Source organism: Myiozetetes cayanensis, unplaced genomic scaffold (assembly GCF_022539395.1).
Source record: "Myiozetetes cayanensis isolate MyiCay16 unplaced genomic scaffold, myiCay2020 scf1, whole genome shotgun sequence".
NCBI classification, from domain to species: domain Eukaryota; kingdom Metazoa; phylum Chordata; class Aves; order Passeriformes; family Tyrannidae; genus Myiozetetes; species Myiozetetes cayanensis.
The window spans coordinates 81,648,325-81,672,001 of NW_026086604.1; the positions used below are offsets into that span (position 1 = coordinate 81,648,325).

General features: G+C 42.8%; 1 protein-coding gene across 4 annotated transcripts in view; it reads left to right on the forward strand.

The window, feature by feature from the left end:
- The first annotated feature begins 445 nt into the window (after positions 1 to 445).
- ZCCHC2 (zinc finger CCHC-type containing 2) overlaps positions 446 to 23,677 on the forward strand; it is a 43,076-nt gene continuing 19,844 nt past the window's right edge. For 2 of the 4 annotated variants that reach the window (XM_050311357.1, XM_050311365.1), the window contains exons 1-4: positions 446 to 1,429; positions 15,051 to 15,162; positions 18,471 to 18,547; positions 20,788 to 20,859. In XM_050311357.1, the coding sequence (XP_050167314.1) occupies positions 500 to 1,429; positions 15,051 to 15,162; positions 18,471 to 18,547; positions 20,788 to 20,859 (1,191 nt within the window). In that variant the 5' untranslated portion in view covers positions 446 to 499. The remainder of the gene's footprint in view (positions 1,430 to 15,050; positions 15,163 to 18,470; positions 18,548 to 20,787; positions 20,860 to 23,677) is intronic. The other 2 variants (XM_050311349.1, XM_050311340.1) reach the window with 2 other exon arrangements.

The following is a 23,677-nucleotide window of genomic DNA, read 5'->3' on the forward strand; positions in this document are numbered from 1 at the left end:
CCCCGCCTCGCGCGCCCTCCCCTCCTCCGGGCCCTCCCCACGGCGGCGGCGGGCGCGCGCTGACGCGGGCGGCGCCCATAGGCGGAGAGGCGCGCGCGCGCGCTCCGCCCGCCCCCTCCTCCCTCCCCCGCCGGTATCTCGGGCCTCGGCCAGCCCGCCGCGCCGCCCGGGGCCGCGAGCGCGCAACCGCCGGCGCCCACCGGCTCTGCGCGGGCACCGGGCAAGGGCGGGAGAGGGGAACCGCCGCGAGCGCGCCGGGCAAAAGGCGGAGACGGGAGTCGCCGCCGCCGCCGCGAGCGAGCCCCGCCCCGCCCGCCCGCTCCCCGCCCGCCGGGACCGCTCTGCTCCCCACCCCCTGCACCCGCGCGCGCGCCGCTCCCGCGCCGGCCGGGCCGCATGAGCGGCATGAGCGGCTCCGCCTGAGCCTCGCGTGCCCTCCCCCTCCCCGCTCCCGCTGGGCCCCGGCGGGCGCCGAGTCCTTCCCGTGCCGCCGCCGAGGATGCTGAAGATGAAGCTGCCCCTGAAGCAGACGAGCCACAAGGCAGCGGCGGCGGAAGATGCGACGGTGGCGGGGTTGAAGGAGCCCGGCGGTGCCCTGGACTGTCACCTCCCGCTGCAGCAGCAGGTGCCCCGGGCCCGCGGGGGCGCCGCGGTGGCGGCGGGGAGGGGGTGCGGGCTGGAGAGGCCGAGCCGGCTGCACGGCCTGGGACCGGGGCCCGGGCCCGGCCCGCCTCCCCCCCCCGCCGCGCTCGGCGCTCCGGGCGGCGGCGGTCCCGGCTCGGCAGCCGCCCGCACCGACAAGGAGACCGTGTACGAGTGGTTCGGGCTAGTGCTGGGCTCGGCGCAGCGCCTGGAGTTCATGGTGGGGCTGCTGGACCTATGCAACCCGCTGGAGCTGCGGTTCCTGGGCTCCTGCCTGGAGGACCTGGCCCGCAAGGACTACCACTGCCTCCGCGACTCGGAGGCCAAAGCCAACGGGCTCAGCGACCCCGGGCAGCTCGGGGACTTCCGCGACCCCGCCGTGCGCTCCAAGCTCATCGTGTACCTGGCCCTGCTGGGCTCCGAGAACCGCGAGGCCGCCGGCCGCCTGCACCGCCTCCTGCCCCAGGTGGACTCCATCCTGCAGAGCTGCCCAGCGGCGCGGCGGGCCCCGGCCGAGGAGGACGAGGAGGAGGAGGAGGAGGAGGAGGGGGACATGGTAGTGGTGATGGACGGAGCGGCGGAGAACGGGCAGGCCGGGCTGCCCGCCGCCCAGGGCCTGGGCTGCGGCGCGCAGGAAGAGCTGCTCCTGCTCTTCACCATGGCCTCGCTGCACCCGGCCTTCTCCTTCCACCAGCGGGTCACCCTGCGGGAGCACCTGGAGCGGCTGCGGACGGCCCTGTGCAGGGACCAGGAGGAGGAGGAGGGGTTCGGCCGCCACCCAGCCCAGGTAACGCCGCGTCCCGCTCCCTTCCTGCTGCGCCATCTCGGCGGGCGGTTTCCTTCTTCCATCGCTCCCTCCCGTTTTCCTAGGAGCTGGGGGCGGCCGCTTGCCTTTCCCCGAAGCCCCCACATTGGGACGTGGCCCCTCCTGTCCTCCCCCACCCAGCAGTGTCTGCCCCGGCCGCCCCCACAACCTGCTGCGGAGCGTCTACTACGAATTTCTTGTTAAGGAGGGAGGGCTGATTTTTCTAGCCTGCTGTGCTTTCTGGAGCACCGCTGTTTTTCTGGACCCCTGCCATGCTGGAGTGCATCGTGCACAGTCCTGAACTGGCTGCCTCATATATGCTGTAGGCCACCGTATGCACGACTACCAGCAACAGCTTGACTAAACTTGTAAAAATAGAAATAATAATGCTAGAGTCAGGCCAGAGTGCCTAAGAGAGTGTTCTCTAGGGGCTTAAAACCAATAGAACACGTTGAAATAATTTTTATATGGAACCTGCTCCCCTGCCCCCTCTCAAAATGAGACACAGGCTCAAACTTGGCAAGCATCAGGGCAGCAGTCGGGTCACCAGCTCTGGGGCTCATTTTCTGAAAAGCCACGCTCAGTGAGGTGGCTGACGACATTTGGGATGGGGTGGTAATGATTCCACTAAAGTAACAAATTAAAATGTCACAACTGGAGCTTCTGTTCAGAGGAAAACTGATTTTTTGGGTGGTTGTCAGGAAACAGCAAAGCACATCTTGAAAGCAGATGTGCCACTTGTTGCTAGGAGGTGGCTGTCATCGAGAATAAGAAGTTGTAGTGAGTGACACTGAAGCATTCTCTTGTGCAGTAGCTCTGTTTAAGTAGAGGTTTTCCCCCGTGCCATCCACTGCTGCCCTCTTGACAAGCGTTTGCTTTAAAATCTGCCCCGTATTTATGCAGCCAAACCATCGACTTGGAGCTCTGCAGTTTTTGGTCTGTAGATGGCCTCTCATGCAAAGGGGAAGAAAGGGCTGGAAGGTAGATGTTTATAGCACTGTTCCACTGAACACATCAGGTTTTTATCAGGTACTTGACAGGAAAGGGTTCAAAGCAATAAGGGTTGGGATTTTTGGATTTTTTTTTTTCTAAGTTTGCTTGCAGTGCGATCCATTTCAGCCACTTGTGGAAAACTGGTTTACGTTGTCTGCCATGCTAAAGATGGGATGTGTTCTTGAGGAGTACTCAGAGGAGACGGGACTGAATTTCTAAGCCTTCAGACATATCAAGTAAATGCCTGTATCATTTAAAGGTCAAAGCACATTTGGCAGCTCATAAACTAATGGGTAGATGTTACAGTCCTGAAATCACAATGAATTCATAGCATCAGTCCAAAAAGTGTTTATTTTGGCTCGATGGCCTGCATCTATCCCAAAATTAATCCTGAAAGTCCATCTTTCCGGGGCAAAGATCGAGCTTCAGGAACTGGTTAAACTGGACACTGTTCTTTCTGGGTTTAAAGTGCAATTAACCGGAAACTTACTTCCTGCCTGAAACTGGCACAGCAGTTGTAGCTCCTCAGTGTGTCCCACCAAATGCAGTTAGGAGATCAGGCTCCCAACAACTACCGGAACTGAAGTCAGTTCTGTGCAGTATTCTGGCTTCGGTGTAAAAGCAGCCTTCCAGGTTGTGGTGGGTTGGTTTGCTCAGGGAACACTTGCAAGTCAGCTTGGCTGAACATGCACATCACATACTCTGTAGTCTACGCTGGAATGAAATGGCATCCCTTCTGTAGGCTTCCACACCCCCCCCTTCCCTTTCTTAATGGCTAATTGTAAATACAGCAGTCTCTCTGGGAAATAATGACTGACAGGGAGCAGTAGGATCAGGGGGTTTCCGCTGAGTATTTTCAGTTCACATTCAGAGGGATGGTGGGACCCTTACAGATAGGACACTGGAGGAAATGGATTTGGTAGGAGGGTTTTAAAGACTTCCCTGGCAAAATGCTACTGTACTGTTGGACTTGATTTAAAATTCTGTTGGATGTCCACAGGCCTTTTATCGTCTTTTAATCTCTGAAATTTGAGTGCCTTCAGGGCTCTGCGTTTGTGAACCTGAAGGGTTCAGAAAGACCTTTCTGAATATTTATTCGGCTGGGCTCCCTGTCTGGGAATAGCCCGCTCTGTGCCGTGCAGCCCAAGCAGCTCTGCTGCCCGGCAGCCCGCGGGGTGGCCGCACGGGAAGGGCCCGGGCAGGCGGCTCCTGCCGCGGTGGGAGGCGGGCGGGGACTGCCGGGCACGGCGAGGGCAGGACGGGAGTGGGGAGGGCGGGGGGCAGACACGGCGCCCCAACCCCCCGAGCACCGTCACGGGCCGGAGAACGGCGGGGGGAAGGGGGTGACCCCGCTCTTTGTTTGCGGGGAGGACGGGTGGATCGTGGAGGGCACAGCCCCCCTGCCTCGCGGTGCCGGCAGGGGCGGAGGGGCCGCTCCTCCCCGGGCAGGGCTGCGAGGATGGACGAACCGCGCCGCTTCCCTTCCCGCCCCCGTCCAACATGGCGGCGGCGGCGCTCCCGGTCACGTGCCCGCGGGGCGGCTCCCGTCCCGCCGGGAAGGGGCGGTGCCGCCGTTGCATAACGGGGAGGGGTCGGGCGGGCGCGCCGCCCCCGCACCCCGGCCGCGGACCTGATCCGCGGGTGTTGGGGAGGGCTGTCCCGAGACGGGCTGTGGTGTGCCCGGGTTATCGAGCACATAAGCGCAAGGGTTGTTCCGTGCCGAGAGGCTGCGAGCTCAGCGCTGGTGTTCCCCTCGCTGAGCGCTCCCGGGCGTTCTCAGCTCCCAGCTCCTGACGTGTCTGAAGGCAGTCACAGAGCTGTTCAAATGGGCCGTGAAATAATAATAACGTCTTCCTGCGGCTAACAAGAGTTATGTGAAATCAGCCTGCAGAGGTGATGGAGTTCAGACCTGGACCCGAAACACAGGTGCTTTGTCAGTTCTGGTTTCAGAATTCCTTAGGGCAAGCACCTTGCTATTGCATATATATGGCACATCTAACAAAATTGCTCGGTTTGAGGTTTCAAGGAGCTATAACATCTAGCTATAGTGAGCAACAAGGTTTGAGAGGTTCACCTACAAAGAATTTGTGGGGTACTTACTAGAACATAAAGCAGTTTGCTTTTTCCCATTAGTGGGATTATGTTTTCTGGATAGGACCTGTGCTGTCTGATAAGATTGAGCTCACATTGAAGTTGCTTTATGACAAAGGGTTAATGGGATTGTTGCTCTTTTTGGTGTCTTAATTTTAACAATCATTTAAGAACTTAACATTTCTTAGTACATTTTAACAAATTTAGCTCAAAATGGCTGAGGAACTAAAAAGTTGTAGGAGATAAAGACTGTGAGTGATAGGACTGGGTGGGATGGGCAGAGCTAGGATTGTCTTACAAGTGCATAAATTTTACTTCTTTATAAAAGTGTTCTGAAATAAAGTTTTCAGCTTTTTACACTTCAGATAGAAACATGATTTTCAGATTTTTAATTTAGGGTGTAGTTTATAGTAACACCTTTTGGAAAAAAAAGTCATCGGTACATTAAGCTGTGCAGAATATGAACTTTGAATCTAAAGTTGAAATAAAAGAATAAATCAGAACCATTCACATCTGTGGTCATAAAACAAAGATTAATGTGCAAAGATTTTGCTGATACCACCATGTTGTTTTAAGTAACAGAGCACATAGCTTAATTCATGCCTTGATTATTTTTTAATAAGTGCATCATCAAAGCTGTTTGATTTTATTGCTTATCTTGGTCCATCCCATCCAGGATCTGAGATCAAAATGCTGAAATACTGAAGAGCTCTGAATATCTGTTCACATAATAAATGTGGCTTGGGTTAGACGCTGGAACATTTAATCAGGCATACTTGACAGTAATAGAACTGAAGTTCTACTGAAATAAGCAATCTCCTGGAGATAATGGTTTGCTGAATAGCATTGTAATTAGCTGGCTGGAGGATTCTTTATAGAAAAAAAAATCTCTACTTACAAACAAAGGGAAAGATCCTATTTACAGAGTATTTTTCTTAGTATCCTTCTATTTGTAGGATATTTTGTCTGCAAATTAGAAGAGTGCTTTTATAATTGATCTTCAGTCACTTGCAGCAAGTACCACAAGGTAGTAGAATTTAATTTCAGAATCTAAGAGCTCTGTCTGGGAAGAAGAATACTGGCAATCTCATTTTGAAGCTGCAGCACACTGTTTCTAGTGTCACAGAGCTGAGTATAAAGAGAAATGTCTTCAGAGTCTGGTTTAAATAAGAGACATAAAGATAAAAAACATGACTCTACTCTTGGCAAAGACCTTTTAAGTGGTGTTATGCTCCAGGAAAACACAAATGTTTTACAAGTTTTGTCTACTGAGATAAAAAGTATTCCAGCTCCTTCACTGAACCTAGTAGCCTTGTCTCTGAACAGGAATTTCTCTGGCTCCAAAGAAGAGTTAAGGATTTCCAGAAACATTACTGGAAGTTCTCTGCAAAGGAAGTCCATAACTAGATAAAAGACAGTGCCTAAAATGAAAGACTTTCGTCTACATGTGTGTGCTAATGCTCCAAGAAATTGCGGAATAAAAACTTTGACTGCTTTGAGTTGTTTTAGTGATTTAATTCTAAATCTGAGGTGCTAGGACAAGTTTGCAGCCTTTCCCAATTGCTTTACACCAGGGTTTATCAGCCTCTTGCTGTTCCCCCTGCCAGTTTATTCTCCAACATAGTAAATGAGTACTGAGGGTGTTGAAAATACACCCATGACTTCCTAATGCTTGTATTTAGGTTGCTGTAGTTATGCTGCGGTCTGTTTTTCAGTGTTGCCCAGTGCTGACTTATTTGTAGGTAGCAGGATCTCACTGGGCTTGGAGTATTGAGGACTCCCAGCTTTTTATGAAGAACTGCAGAAAAGTATGCATACAGCAGCAGTAAGATGGTAGTGTCTATGAAACCTCTGAAGTCTGTAGGATTCTGTCAGCTTAAATCTGTCACCTTGTTTAGTGACTGGTATCAGTGTCTAGCCATAACGGCCCTAGAAAACACTACATCTAGTTCTTCATTAACTATAATTAATACAAAATGTCTATTTTTCCTCCAAGATTTGGTGAATTTCTGTAGTATCCTCCAAGTCTAAGGGTTTATACTTCCAGAGACCAAAGCTTACAAGGGACATTCTGAGAGATCTGGCTGGAAACTGCATTCCTTTGTGTGTTTCTTGCATTTCGTCAGCTTCTTAATCTTGTCCTTTTTGGGAGAGAAAAATAAAAATACTTTTAACAGTTAAAGGAGATTTAGCACCTTGGGAAGTGTCTTAAGAGTGAGATAACAAGAAGACAGAGATTTTCTGATATTTAAAGCTGTCACACATGAAAGAATACTTTTAAACTATGCTTTGAGTTCAAGGGTTGGACAAAATGACATATTACCCTCTGATGGTAGTAAACCTAGTAATGAAGGCACAGTCTCTTCTCAGGACTGATTGTACTTCAGTTAACCACTCTTAAGGGGCAAATGTTTTTTCAGTATTTCTGTCACTCTACACTGTTAGGAGAATAATTTTTTTGTATTAGTCTAAACTGCTACGTTAAAGTTGGTTTTATTCACTCAACAGACAATAGGAAGAGTACTGAAGTTACACAGTTTTTGAATGAGCAACCATCTGACGATACAGTAACACCTAAACTGGTGCATTGCTAGCTATAGCTTCAAGTTCTCCACTTTGTCACGGGCTAGCTAGGTTGGACTGAAACTATGGTTTAGGTCCCGTTAAAAGTTCAGATGCAGATGAGAGTTAGAACAAGAATGCACTTTGCTCCTATCAAACACAAGGTACGCTATTCCCCCAGTGCTGTAAAACTGATGTAGCTGGCATGTATGGTACTTCAAATGTAATTGCCACAGGCCTTGAGAGCTGAAGTTGTTAGTGCTACATAAGAGGTTGGTATGCCCCTTGTCTCAAAATTGTCATGATTTCATAGTGCTACAAGTTAGTCAGGATGTGATTGCCGAAGCTGTCACATGGTGTACTTTTCTTCCCCTGAATCAGCTGATGTTTTGTCAGAAGGTTTCTGTCTCCATTGTAATGCTTTGTTGCTGCCTCTTACAGGTGAGCTCTTAAAATAGTTTCACTAAACAAATGTGCCTTAAAGTACACTTATGCACCTGTGTGAACTCTCTATGCAGTCCAGCTTACTAGATATGAGTTAATAGGGCTCTTGCCCTATTTTTGAACCCTGTATTTTAACCATATGTTCAGCCAGTCAGGCTTTTATTGCGCATATCGTGGGATTTTTTTGTCTGGTCACAGAACCACAAAAGGACTGAGCTTGGTTGAGACTTCTGGAGATTGTCTTGTGCATCACCTGCCCCTGCTTAAGCAAGGCCACCTACAACTGGTTCCCTAGGACCATGTTCTGATGACTTTGGAGTATCTTTATGTATGTAGGCTTCACAACCTCTCTGGGCAACCTATACTCAGTCACCGTCTCACTGAAAAAGTGTTTCCAGATCTTCAGAGGGAATCTCCTGTGTTTCAGTTTCTGCCCATTGCCTCTACTCCTGTCACTGGTCACCACTGAAAAGAGCCTGGCTTCATCCTCTTTGCACCCTCCTTTCAGATATGTATGTTTATATATATATATATCTATATACACACTTTTATGGGTATAGGTCTTTCTCTGCAAAGCTGCTTTCGAGTTGGTTAGGTCCCAGCTTGTGTGGTTCCTGTAGATGTTCCTCCCCAGATGCAGGATTTTGCACTTCCCCAAGTTGAACTCCCTGAGGTTCCTGTCAACCCATTTCTCCAACTGTGGTTCTATGTGAAATAAACATTACTGTTCTGGAGGTTGATTCTGCACGTTAAAAGATAAGTTAACAAGGAAACATTTAAGTTGTTTGTTAGTTGTGGCCACAAGAGAGATAATTTGGTAGATCTTTGTGATCTTAGATCTTGAGGATGATTCTGCTTGTAGTCTTTGCAGAGCTCTCTGCATCTCAAGTCAGTGGGACAGTGCCATTGCGTAGTTCGAAGCTTGCAAACTGAAACCTGGCTTAGCAGCAGTGTCAGTTGGGCAATTGTCTGCAGTCTTGATCCTACTTTTGCCCAGCAGCTTGTACAAGACTGTACAGGGGGGATGCTCTGTTGTATCAACAGTGGTCAGCATTAAACAAGTTTTGAAGCATTGCTGCCCTGTATCTTTACACTTGTGGATATTAAATGCATGTGCTGGGTTTCCATTTAACATGGCATGAATCTCAGTTCTATCCCTGTATCCAAACCACAATGAGAATTAGGGGATGGGGTGCACAGTTGCTCACTGTGTTGAGTAAGACTTCATCTCTGCTGCTTTTGTCAGCAGGGGGGGGTTCAGCAGCACACAGGTACATGGGGAGCTCACCTGATTGTTACTGATGTTTAGTCTTTGTGCTGTGATAGCTATGTAGCAATGTATCTGTGTATCACAGCAGTGAGGCAATAAGGGTAGTAGCTTGGAAGGATTGTTTAAAGCAAATCGTGGTTTTGGTCTTGCAACTGGTACCACATCTCTTAATGATTATTCTGACATCACTCAAAATTCTTGAAGGTACAGGTGCTGTAGTTGATAACTCACGATCATGAGTTAGACCTTGATTTTTTCCAAGATGCCTTTTTTCATCCGGTTTTGTTTGTCACTTCCCACTGGCACATGAATGAACAAGCTGTGCCAGTTTACATCTGCACAATCTGCAAATGCTGTCACTAATAGCACATTTACTGTAGTCTTGGAGAAAAATAATCTTTCAGATTTGGGCATATAGAACTAATCAAGCTGTCCAGCTGCTGCAAGCAGGTTTACCTTGTTAGTGCTCATCAGAGCTGATGAATGAATAGTTCTCTTATGAAAGTACAATGCAAACATCAGAAGACTTATGTGCATTAATCACTTGCTTATGATGATTAGTAGGCTATCCAGTAACAGATTTCATTACGTATTGCCAAACCAATGCCAGCATGACATTTTTTGATCAGCCATCTACCTCAATAAAAGGCAGAGTTTGGACATCTGTCATGTGTAGGCTGGCTGAGATCTGCTCAGCTCATATGATGTTAGGGCAACATCCTTCTCAGCAGGATCTCCACTTCAGAGATTTGATCGTTGTGTTAGGGACAAGCACAAGCACCCCTGGACCTTGGGACACAAACAATGCTGGACTTTAGGAAAGCAGACTGTAGCCTCTTCTTCAGAAGTCTGGTTGGTAGAGTACCATGGAATAAAGCCCTGGAGGGAAGAGGGACCCCAGAAAACTGACTGATATTAAAGGATCACCTCCTCCAAGCTCAGAAGCAATGCATCCCAATGGAAGAGGAAGTCAGGCAAAAACACTAGGAAGCCTATGTGGATGAACAAGGAGCTCCTGGACAAACTCAAATGTGAAAAGGAAGCCTATAAAGAGTGGAAACAGAGACAGGTGCCCTGAGAGAAATGCCAACTGTCTGAGCAGCCAGGGTTCAGCTTAGGAAAGCTAAAGCCCTCATAGAACCAAATCTGACCAGGGATGTCAATGGCAACAAGAAAAGCTTCTGTAGGTTCTTTGGTGATAAAAAGAAGACTTGGGAAATTGTGAACCCTCTCCAGAAGTAAATGGGGGACTTGGTTACCTGGGATATGGAGAAGGTCAAGGTACTCAATAACTTCTTTTGCCTTGGTGTTCACCATCAAGTTCTCCAGCCCACACCATTGAAGTGGCAGGAGGCAAAGTCAGGGACTGGGAGAATGAAGAACCACCAACTGCAGAACGGGTTCAAGACCCTGTAAGGAACATGGCAGTCCTCAAGTCAATGGGACCAGATAAGATGCATCCATGGGTCCTGAGGCAACTGACAGTTGAAGTGTCTAGGCCACTATCCATCCTATTTCAGAAGTCATGGCAGTCTGATGAAGTTTCCATTGACTGGAAAAGGGGAAACATAACCCCCTCTTTTAAAAAGGGAAATGAGGAAGACCTGGGGAACTAGAGGCTGGTCAGTTCCACCTCTGTACTTGGCAAGATCATGAAACAGATCCTGCTGGAAACCATCTTAAGGCACATGGAAAATAAGGAGGTGTTTGGTGACAGTCAGCATGGCTTTGCTAAGAGCAGATTGTGCCTGACAAATCTGGTGGCTTTCTGCAATGGGATTACAGTGCTCATGGATAGGGGAAGAGTGACTGACATCATGTACCTGGACTTGTGCAAAGCATTTGACACTGTCCCACACGACATCCTTGTCTCTAAACTGGAGAGACATGGATTTGACAGACAGACACTTGGTGGATAAGGAATTGTCTGAATGGTCTCACTCAAAGAGCTGTTTTCAACAGCTCACTGGTCCAAGTGGAGACCAGTGATGAGTGGTGTTCCTCAGGGGTTGGTACTGGGACTGGCACTGTTTTGCATCTTTGTTGATGACACAAACAATGGGATTGAGTGCACCCTCGGCAAGTTTGCCATTGATGCCAAGTTGCGTGGTTCAGTTGACACACTGGAGAGAAGGCATGGCATCCACAAGGTCCTTGATGGGCTTGAGAGGTGGGCCTGTGCGAACCTCAGGATGTTCAATAAGGCCAAGTGCAAGGTTCTGCTGGTGGGCTGGGGCAATCCTGAGCACAAATACAAGCTGGGCAGAGAATGGATTGAGAACAACCCCGAGGAGAAGGACTTGAGGGGTGTTGTTTGAGGAGAAGCTCAATGTGACCCGGCAGTATGTGCTTCTGGCTCAGAAATCCAACTGCATCCTAGATATTAGGAAGAAATTCTTTACTGTGAGGGTGGTGAAGCACCTGAACAGGTTTCCTAGAGGAGTTGTGATGCCATCTCCCTGGAAGTGTTCAAGCCCAGGTTGAATGGGGCTGTTAGCAACCTGGTCTAGTGGAAGGTGTCACTGTCCATGGCAGGGGGTTTGAAACTAGGTGAGCTTTAAGGTCCTTTCCAACCCAAAACATTCTATGATTCTATGATACAGTCCTTGGAAACATCTCAAGTGATAAGGTTGGTTTTTTAATATGGTACTTGCTTTCAACCATATGAGGAAAGATTTGTTTGATACAAAACCCTGGTCTAGATGGTAAAAGCAGACAATTTTTAGAGCACTCTCTCAACTCATTTCACTTTCAAGGAAAAATGTAGTTAATTCTCCAGCCTGTCACAAGGACCCGTGTGATTATCAAATGCATTATCTGGCATCTGGTTTGAGGCCACCCACATTTCTTGCTTCACTGTATTTTAACCATTAGCAGCAGCACTGTGAGCCACAGTAAATCCTTGCTCATGAAAGCCTTACAGTGACATAAGCTTATGCAAGAGTTAACGTTACACTTGCATGTGTGGTGTGAATACAGAATATACAGTTTTATCCATTGACAGGAAATGACTAACACAGTTAGTGCCATCCAGCATCACCTTGCTCAGCAGTATACTGCGTTTTGAAGAACTTGTGTTTGTGGTGTGACTAGCACCAGATAGCAACGCACAATGTCACTCTTAATATTCATTGGCCCTTCAAACTTCCTAGACTTTCCAGTCACTTGAGTGCTGGAGTTGTCTGCTCTGACAGCGCTTGTATTTTAGGTACTTGTGAGTGTTTGATGTTGGACTGTCACAGCAGGTAACAGCAAAAGAGAAGAGTTGTAGCGCAGCCTGAGACAGGATCTTGTAGGCTGTGAGCTGTGAGGTAACACAGTGTCTGCCCTGGATTCCCCTGCTGTTTAGTTCCTCCACTGCACTGGGTGTTGTGAAAGCCAGCTGTCGCAAAACAGTGCATATTACTGCTTTAACTTTCTAGGCAAAGAATTCAAGTGAATGAATTATAAGGGGTTTTTATAGTTATGAATTTATAATCATCAATATCAGGACGTGTTTTAAATACAGGTTTGAAACGTGTAATATTTTGCATTTTAGAGGGGGCCCTCAAATGTGGTTGTAGCTTGCCTGTTACAGAATGCTGCCATGGATAGAAAAGTAACCATTCTAGAATAATTCACTGCAAAAGTATTTGAATGCTGTTATGAAGATGATGTATGTGCTATATGAGAAGCAGTTTTGTAGTATTAGGAGGTGTAGCTGCAGCATTTAATGCTTCTTTGACATGAGGTGAACAGAATACTTCTTCGAAATAAATCTTATTTCTACATCTCCTCTTAAAAACCGCTCACGATTTCGTTGACTTCTTACATAGCAATTATTTTTTAGAACACACTGTAACTTATTTTTTTGTTAATCAAAACAACTAGTCTGACTTTGAATGCAAAAGAAGATCTGACTGTAAATTTGATTGGGTTTAGATCCATTTGTGAATTTTTTTATAATGTAATTAGGTGGGATGAATGAAGTAGTACTTTCAACCCTTATGCTTATCATTTCAGAGGTGGAAAAAGACATCCTAGAAGAGTAAAACAAATAGAATAATTTGGGAATCTCTCCCAGAGTTAATCCAAATGTCTGTCGTCCTCTGTATGCAGTATGGACAAAAAATATTAAAACTGCTTTTGACCCAGCATGTTGCTGTAGTTTAAGACCTTATCTCTACCAGAGAATTGACATTGATCTTCACTAGAAATCTTGTTTCAGTTGTTAGATTTCATGACAGAAAGACATTAACTCTCACACCAAAATATGTGCTTAACTTGTTAGTTTGGACATAGCCAGTTACTAGGTCTGTGTTTTATGGACGATCTTAAACAAATCAGTTTTAACAGGGTACCTTTAATGCTCAAATGCCAACATTTCTGTGAATAATGCATGACCAGGAGTTAGCGCTTAAAAAGTGCGAGTACTTGGTTTGGTTATGTCCACAGTTGTTATAAAATGTCTTCCAAAACAGTATCAGTGGGATTTTTAGGAGATCTGGAAGTGTCTCTCGAGAGCATGCTTGTGTGTTGGTTTGTTTGGGTTTTGGTTTTTTTTTTGTAGTGAAATAAACTTGGAATTTTGCTAAAGCTGTTAAAATGTAATCTTATTTACATATTGCTATTATAATTTCTTATTCCATATCTGACATTGCACTTATAATTTATTAGATGTTTGTTGAGATTGTTTACTGAGTGACTGGGGACTGGTGTTTTACCTTGAAGAAACAAAGCATGCTTTATTTTTTAAATCTGCTGGCTTTGAAACCTAAAGTTACCAACGCTCAGTGTAGAGCACAAGCCATACACTAGTTTAAATGAAACAGCTAAAACAACATTCACTTCCTCAGACCATCTGCAGTGCAGTCTAAAGGCACTTTCTAACTGTGCACTGCTATTGATGCCACTGATCAAAGTTAGGTTACCGGCATGCCCAGGGCAGGTTTGATGCCTGTACACTCCTGGGTCTGCATGGGTTGGATGTATTGTTAGGAGTTGCCACAGTTTGTACCCATGCTACAGATATGTACCAGCTAAAGCTGCTTTCATCTTACTAAACCAACTCTACATCTGTCACGTCTGAAGAAGTTTGTTGAAGAATTGTCAAACTGCAGGGGATTCAGATGTCTTTTGCTGCCTCTGTGCTTCCTCATTCTGGTCATTCTGTTGTGACAGTCTTTAACAAAATGAGATAACTAGTCTTGGCTGATGGTTTGTCTCATGCCATTGCCTTGAGGAGAAAAAACCCACCTATACTCTGGCACTTAATTTCAGAATCTTTTACTTCCTGTATTTAAAGAGTACCGTCTGGAGATTTATATTTTTCCTCTACCCATCTTTTATGAAAGTCTTCCAGTGGAGCAGTGTTATTCATCTTGAATGAGAGGAACAGACTTTAAAGTTTCAAATATACATATGCTACAAAAAGTATTAATGTTCCCCAGAATTTTATTTGTTTTATACAACTGCTAACAAGATAGATGTTTACCTTCTGCTTACCATGCAGACCAGTTCCTAAATATTCATAGTGCATTCCATGCCCTTTAGTTAGCGTGCTTCTTTTGAAAGCTTTCCCGAGAAACCAACCCTCTGTTTTAGCTTCAGTGCTTAATAAAAAACGCAATATTTGGTTGATTTGTGGTGCTAAACAGAGACTCACCTTCTCTCCCTCTTCGCTGCTGCCACTGTCAATATGGTATTTGCATATTGGTGGCATTTAGGTGTTTAATCAGTTCATATGTTACACTACTTGTTACAGAGAGAGATACCTCACTTAAAAGAGATTAATCTAGAAACTTGCTAGTAATTTCCAGTGTTTTTTAGTTCTTTGTGGATGTATCTTTTTAAGGCAATGTGTTGGTTCCTCGAAACGTGAAATTACACTGACCAATTGGCAAAAGCAGTTGGACATTTTAAAATATTTCTGAGTTTTACCTTGGTTGGTTGGTTTGGGTGGGAGGTTTTTTTGTCCATTTGTTTTCTTTTGTTTTAACAAGACCTGGTCATTGAAGAATGTGAGAGAGAGAAAGAAAGAGAGAGAGAGAGAAGAGAGAGAGAAAGAAAGAAAGAAAGAAAGGGAAAGAGAAAGAACTGAAGTGGCTAATGACCATCTTTTTGCCACTCTCATGATTTTTCTCCTGTAGAATGCCAAATAAAACATAGTTTTTGTAGTTTTTTTTTAATATTTGCTTTTTAGAGTAAGGCTTAATAAGAGACATTTGATTAAGACACTTTCTTTTTTTTTCCTTCTCTATTTAGAATGACTTTTCCCATAGTGACTGCATGTCGAGTAATGAGACCAGTTTGCTAGAACGAACCACAGCACCTCACGATGGACTACCGATGGCTTCCCATAGACCTCAGCGGGAAGGTATGTTGTCTACGGTTCATTCTGAGGAACACTGAAATTTGCCTGGAGTTTTAGAAATCTTGTATCTGTCTTGGTGTTCATCTGAAAGAGAAGTAATCTGCAATGATTCTAAGTATAATATCTTCTCTGCTGCGTCCTTGGTTTTTTCTTTATTATAACAAGTTGTCATTCGTGTTTGCTGCCTGACTACTAGTGAATGAAAGCATGAAAATTGATTGCAAAGGGGCTTTCCAGTGAAAAAAGGGATGAGATTAGGGAGAAAACAACATTTAATGCAATTGTATTAATAGTGTTAATACAAGTATTTAGATTTTTTTAAGCAAAACTAAACATGAAGATAATGTGAAACAATGGATAGATTTTGCTGCTTCATTCAGTTGTATTTGATTAATAATAAAAAAAAAAGAACCCCCCCCGTATTATAGAAGTTTTTATAGAAGTGGAAGTTTGGAGAAGTGCAGAGGCTTTCATAGAAGTCTATCTTTTGGCTCTGGTGGGGAGAATGAGACCAAGGCTTCTGAGCATAAACAACTCTAATATGCAATTGCCAGCACCATTTCTTCTCTTTGAAGAAATAAGCATTATTGAAAACAGATTTATTCATACCCTTTATTGGATCAGCAGATCACTTGTCTACTCAAAATTAGTCAACAGATAGTCTGCAGATAGTAAAGAACTGACAATATAGGAAAACGATTGCTATTTATTTTGTCCTCATAAATGTCCTTTTCTCTCTACTGTGGAGATTTAATTGCACTTTGAAGGCAGGCAATTTGAGAGTTTTTGATTCCTTGAAGAAAAATAAAAGCAACAGAGAAAGATTATGGCAGATTACAGACAACAAACCTGTTTCAAATCTTTTTACGGAGTTCAAAGGGTTCATATTCATGAATTAGAAACACAAAGGGAGAATCTCTTTAGTAACACTCTTGAATTAAGTAACAGAAGCATAGAAAAGTTGAATAATTTAATCTAGCAAAAAGCTCAAGTACTCCTCTGCATTTGTATTGTCATAGTGAGAAACCACAGTGAAGGATCAGAATACTTTTGTGATATTTGCTACGCAGTTATGTGATAGAGAGTCCCTGCTAACAGAAATCTCCTTCCTGGGTTTAAAATGCCACTGATAGTAAAACTTGGGTTTTATTGTCAGCTGTGATAAATATGAGTTTTAAAAATCTTGACTTAGACTTAAAATGGAAGCAGTGTCATGTATACATGCTTGACTTAATCATCCTGAATGCATGTGTTGTGTCCAGAATGGATGTGGAGATGTAGCATGCCTCATTGTATATTCAAACATTTCTTCTCGGTCTAGCCATTTAGAATATTTAAAATGTGACTGTGGAAGCAGAATTTTAAAGCAATCTGTTGACACTGTGGAACTGAAACTGTGCAGCAGCAACAGTGTAATTACCTGTTGTATCACATATTACAATGAAGTGTGCAAGAACAACATAAAGAAGTTAAGAGCGTTGAAGGTACTGCATTGTGATATAATTTTTTTGTACCTGAGGACAAATTTTGAGCCCTGGGAACATTCAATAGTTTAAAATAAGCACAGTCTCATTAGAGAAATAAAGCTTGTCTGTGAATGTTAATGATGTTAATGGTCTTAGATTCCTAATTAAGTATGCTAAATATATGCATGTAGTGAAATGCAATTTAAACCACTATTCTCAGTTCCAGTCATGGGAATCAAGTTTTTAATTAACTTATGAATATGAACTGTGCTATCAATTGTAACATTAGCCATTAAGAAATTTTACTGCACCAAAACTCACGTTACACGTTACACAGTGGTTCTTCTTCTACCAGCACTTTAATCTAGACAGGTAAAAATTGAGGTCACTAAACATTTGTCTTTTCATAGAACATTGATGTATGTCACTGACTGGCATCATTAACTCATCTCAGATTTCTTTGCTTTGTAATGATCAATCTTCATTAGCTGCTAAAAATGAATTGATTGTCTAGCTCTTTAACTCCCAGATAGAAGATTATCAGTATATACCAGCACACTCAGTATTTGTCTCTCTTTCTGCTGACAGAATTGGAAGCTGTAGCACTATCACTAGGCTGATATGCTGTCTTATTGTTCCTTTAAGAAAATTGCCAATATTTAGTTCTCTTAGAAATGGCATGTTTGATGGGGATGAGACTTTAATTGTAACTTTAACAAAATTCACTAAAAAACGTTTACCTTGTATTACATGGTAATATCCAAGAATAAGCTTTGTAACATATGCTTACAGGAGGTTTATTTCTTTAAGAAAAAATATTGTTGTTATGAGTAGTTCCCAAAAAACGGCTTAAAAATAGTAGATAAAAATTGAAAGGAAAACATTAGCTATTAACATGACCCACCTCCCTCCAACAATTTTTGAAAGCTTCTAAAGGAAACATTGATGGTGTAGTGCAGATCAAACTGGTTTTAAATAAAATTTTTTTACGTGTAAAGGTGTATTCAGGCTTGTATTGGAATAAAATTCTGTTGAATTCTTAGGCCAGCATAGCAGCGAAAGTGAAAAGCTCATCTCAGCTACATAAGGGTTTTTATGTGGAGTATTACCTGAACAACACTGTGTGCCTGCAAGAAAATCTCCAGACCCTGAAAGCCATATGGTGCTGCTGCTGGCCAAGTCACAGCCAGAACTTGCCTATTTCTGAGTAGGCTATGGGGAAAGAATGTTAAAGCAGCAAGTATTTAGAGTACCTTTCTTCCATTTCAGTTGAGTTTAATGACACTCTTCACAGTGTGATTTGAAGTAGCCTTATGCTTCTTCTCTTCGTTTTCTGTTTGTCAACATTCATTTCTGTCATCTTCAGGCCTTCCCCAACTCTTCCTTTCACCTAAGTGCCCTTCAGAAATGTAGTTATTTGGCCTTAGTTTGCCCTCATTAGTACTCGATGTTTCAGCAACGGGGGTGGGAAGACACTGTCTCTTGCTTTTCTCAGCACTTGTTACTTCTTGAGTAAAGATGCAATTTTACTTCCTTTTATTGTCTTTGTTCACTTATAGTGGTTGTGTTGTCGTAGTTATGTGACTTTTGGGCTGAATAATCTCTTGGATAATGCACAGATTCCCGTGATCTTCACTGAATAGGTTATGATTAGGCCAGGGAAATGCTTGAGAGAGCAAGGTTCTACCTGCCCTCCGGCAGTTTATTACAATAAAACAGCTCCTGAAGAAGAGTATGGCTGTATGAGTCAGGAAGTAGCTTACAGGCGTGCTCAGAGTGCCTGGGAAGTAGGGAATGGTTTCAGACTGTTGTTTTGGAGTGCACAATAAGGTGTTTTTCTTTCAGCTGTACACATTGAGAAGATAACCCTGAAAGGAGTACCAAGAAAAAGGGCTGACAAACATTTGGAGTACACATTCAAAGTAAGCAAATAACCTCCAGAATATTAAAATAATTGTCTTCATGATATCTATGTGCCATAAATACATGTAACTTCTTTCAAATACCAGCTCAGAAGGCAATTTTGAGATTCTTTGAATTATCCTATAATTCCTTTGATTTCTGTGTGCAAATCAAGTGTTTTATGTAATTGTGGCCGTAAGGTGGGAAGGTGTAAAACACCAGCCATAGCTGGGTATGTGATACCATTCCAGGAAAACTTGGCTTCAGTGTAAGATTTCTAACATTAGTCAGTTGTTTGCTCCAGTGACATAGGAGCACAGTTCTTGTGTCTGCAGCTCTATATTGCTTGGAGTCATATGGTCATCTTTGATCTAGTTTCTGGATGTTTACCATATGAGGATGGCTCTTATGCTTTTTGAGAAAACTGGGAGTTGGTTCATTTATTTGTTTGTTTAGGTAAAAGCAAACAAGCTGGAAAATGGCCACAAACTGGAAGGCCTACCTCATATAGTCTTCATGTATTGTAATAGCTGAGGGCAGCATGTGAAACAATTTGTGGGTGAATTTTAAAACTGAAATGCGGCTTCTTACTACTACATAAGAGAAACTTTTGGTACTGAGGTCTGGTATTAAAGACTGTAGGTGTTAAATAATAGCTGCTAAGGCTGGTGGTGGTGATGTTCTAATTGAATCAAAGTAGTAATTTTCTTAGTAATGGCTGATTAACATTATGAGTCATTTTGCCAGTAGATGCAAGTCTGGTAGTATACCAGATCTGAAGATAAAGTTAAATGTTCCCCTTTTCACCCAAAAAATAATGGTTTATATGAAACATTGTTACTGGCCATTTGACATGGGTTACTGGACATCTTTAAAGAGGCAAAGTTAAAAGCAAAAAAGCCATTTTGAGCTGACAGTTGATGTGTCAGAGTTTGGTATTGTATTCTCTAAATGGATGCACTTTATTTGAGGACAGTAATATGTGGAATGTAGCCTTCAAAGTCTTTAAGGTTAACCTGCCTAAATATTTCAGCCTTGTCATAGATCTTTTTTTCCAGATAGTCTGTGAAGTGACTACTAGGAAATATGTAATAGTAGATAAGAGAAGTTTGTACAGAAATCCTATATGGATTATCAGTATTTACTATTTTGAAAATTCAGCACGTAGACAGATTTGGCAGTGGGTTTGAATTTCTTTGTTAAAGGAGGAATGTGGAAATAGTCTGGGAAGTATTTCAGTAATCTTGAAACTCTTCCACCTCAGTTCTTTTAGAAAAGAGTTTCCTCTCCTCATCTGTGCACATATATACTGTGCTCCTCACTACAGACCATTTTGTGCTTATCTAGACACTGCTTTTTTAAGGTTATAGCAACAATTGCGGGGCACTGAGGGTAGCTGGCATTTCTGGGGACCAAGTTGAAGGCAGTTGGTGAATGACATTATTCTGTCCACTCTTGGGAGTAAATGAATGTTTATAATTTTCATGTCCATTCTCATTACACAGAATTTTCCCATGTAACTAATTGGAATCTTTAGCCCAGAAGTGGGCTTAAAGCTGGGCAGCACTCATCTAACCAAGCTTACTTATTTTTATCAAAATATGCATGTGACGGTGCTGTTTTACTGCTTACATGTTATGTCAGGACAATAAGCTACTGAAATTTTATACAAGCATATAAATACCAAAGTGTTGTCTGATTCTTGAGTAACTTCTTTAGTAGCTTGCAGTACTTTTTAGGACTTGTAGTCTAGAACTTTGTATGACTGTGTAAGATTCAAGTCTGAGGCAGATAAAATTATTTTATAAGTAATATAAACAGATTTTTTTTTTTCTGTTTCATTTTGACTCCTGATAATGGTGGTGAGAACTGAATCCAAGATATCTGACCTACAATCCTTTTCTGTGGTAGCTGTTTTTTGTGGTTAGTAATGTCTGATACAAGTCCTGTAATTACATAGCCTTTTGCCTGGCTTCTTTCTGAGTCAGTAATCTTCAGGGAATTTATTGCATTTCCCTGGATTTTTTTCATGCTCCCTTTAGCCACAAGTAACATGAAGGTTAGCCTAAAATGTCCATTCAACATAAGTATGTGTCTCTGAAAAAGTACACCATTATCCCTGTTTTGTCTGATATTTACCTAATTGCAAGTGTTATCTCTTATCCTGAGATTGTCAGAATTATGGAATTATTCAGATCAGCTAATTGGTATGATATTTGGAAAAAGAAACTTTCCTCATTCTCTTTTCCTTCCTTATTAGGTAACCTGGTCCGATCTTTCAGTAACATGTGTAACAAAAACACACCAGGAGCTTCAGGAATTCCTGCTAAAAGTATGTATTGAAATATAAAAGTAGTCTTTACACATGAAGTTTGTAACTTCAAAAGTAGTCGAGGAGATTTCTGGGATGTAATTACAGAAACAAAAGCACGCTAGCAGATTTTTGTAGTTGTCAATTGTATTAATCATTTAAGCCATGTACATTGTGATGTTGCATCTTGAGAGAAGAAGCAACTCTGCAGAATGTTTGGGTAGTTTCCCAGGAGGAGACTGTCTCTTCTGAAATGGCTCTTACTGTTTTAATTGAACTACCATAAATCTACCAGATGAGTTTTTAATACTCCCCACAGAGTTCATGTATAGGTACATACTTGTATGCTTATTCCTGTCCCCGTTAAAATGACCTTTAAAAGTACCATTTGTTATTTTTAATTAGTGAGGCAGAGCCCTAAGCATAACAATTTGAAATTTAACTGTTGTATTCTTCAGTAGAACAAAGACAGGCCTATTCACTATCACAGGGAGTTAAATTTGAGTAAAATATATCAACTATATATGCCTATGTGTGCTTGGTTAAAAAACCTAAAAGTTTTCTCCACTGTTTTCCCCCCTGCCCCAAGCAGGGAATGTGTTTGTGTGCATAGACCATGTGCAGACCCCATCTGCGTAATGACCTCCAGCTGTATGTTTCATTGCCAGCGTCTAATATTTTGGGTCCCACTACTCTGGGAAATTCTGTATATAAACTCTTCAGGGCACTAATGAAAGCTCTGCTTTAGACATAGTTTGATCGCATCTGGTGTTCTTAACTGCAGTGTTAATTGCAAGCGAAAAGCCAGTGACTGTACAAAGGTCGTTGTCTTGTTCACTGTTTAAATTATCAATATTATTTTCAGGCTTTATAGAAATGAAGAAGTGAGTATTCACAACTGCTTTAATCTAGCTGGAATATCTAATTCCAAGACTTCCCAGAGCTTGATTTGTGAGGATTTGAATTAGGGTCAGCATGTGTGGTTGCAGCTGGGTTATCCTGCAACATAGGGTACATGCATCTGCTCCTGAAGAGAACCCTGAAAGCAGATCTGTCATGCAGGATCCTGCACAACTCTGGGATGAACATTCAGCTGCACGCCTCGTGTTCTCCTACCTGTGTAAGACAAACATCAGTGTCTGAAAAGGACCTCCTAAACCTACTTGCTGCCAGGAGGAGAAGCGAGAAAAACAGACAGGATCTAGGATGTTACAGAGCTGTCCTGTTTGACAGGTGTAGGGTGTTCTGTGTGCAGAATCTAGATATATAGGAGATGGCAGAACAAAAGGAAGACAACCACAAGTGCTATGAGCTTGCTGAGATGTTCTGTGGCGAAAGTGCACAGCCGAAAAATATATTTGATTTGTGTTGGTTTGATGGCCATAAATGTAGAAGAAAGAGAATTGTTAAGTAAAGCAGGATAAAACTTACTCCTTGCTTTAAAAAACATGAAGTATGAATGCTGTCCACTTCATATGCACTTGCGTTTTGGCTTTTTGTTATTCTTGCTTCAAGTCTGCGTGGCATTGTTAAGTAGTATGCTCATTTCCTAGGGACAGAAAGAATGGTCAAAATACTTGAAGGAAAATTCCAAGGTTGCTTGTGATAGAAGTAAGATAATTGTAAAAATTGTTTCAGAATAGAAGCATTGGTGGGAAAAGTAACATAGTAGATGGGAAAACTTGGATGCCTTGTATTTAAAGAGCACCTTCTCTTAGGTGATAAGCATGAAAAGGTCTTTGCATGTAGGAAATTACCAACGTATGTGGAGGATTAATAAGCTTGTAAGTAACCAGACTATCTCATTAGCTGAAGTTAAGTTAAGCACCTAATCTTGGGTTTGTATAAGTGAATCTTTAACTACAGAAGGAATTGCATTCACCTTAACGAAAGTCTTAAAGAAAAAAGAGTTTGTAAATTTCCAGAGACAAATTTGCATACAAAACACTAGGACAGGAGGTTTGCTCATTCCCATGCTTCTGCAGGAACTTTTTAGTACCTTGTAGTTAATACTGACTAATTTTTCAGTCAGAGTTCCACAGTGGTGCATATTAAAGCCAAAGGGTCTGTTAGAACAGCTGCTCTCAGCCCTTCTTTCTGGTTTAAATCTAAGACATTTCAGATGCTATAGCACTGTACTAATCTAATACTAACAGCACCTGTCTGTCTCCATTCCAGAGGTCCCTTTTATTTATGTTACCAAGCAGTTATCTACGTCAGACACAGCATTCGGTGAAAGGATTACTTAGTGCTGTGCTGTTGTACCACAAGCAGGATGTAATATCCAGCTGGCACTCTGGATCAGGTGTATTCCAAATATACAAGAGGAAGATGCTGCTTTAGTGTAAATTACTTTGTGCTGTTGATCATAACTGGTGGCAGGTGTTAAAGCTATTAGCAATAGCTTTGAACCTTAGTAAAAAAGCATTTTTGCTATGGCAGTTTACTTTTAATTGACCCAAAATTAAAATACTTTCCTTTTAAAAAATATAGATGAACAGATTTGATTAGCTTTGATGTACCTAAGTACATTATTTTGGAAGTTGTAAATGTGAAAAAACTTTGTTCTGGGGAATATTTTTCTTTTAAAATAGACATGCTCTTTAGTAGCAAGAATTTTTCTTGCTGAACCTAGAACATCAGAAGACCTGTAGTACTGGCATTGGAAACAGTTATAATGAATTTTGATAAGAAGTTTCAGTGTTAATAGTAGCTGGACAGGGACCTGCTATTGATTAATCTCAATATTGCCTGGAGATAGGCAACTACAGACTGGAGTCTAGTATATTATATGAAACAGTCTCTTTTCTACTCCTGTTCCTTTAAAATAGTTTTGTAT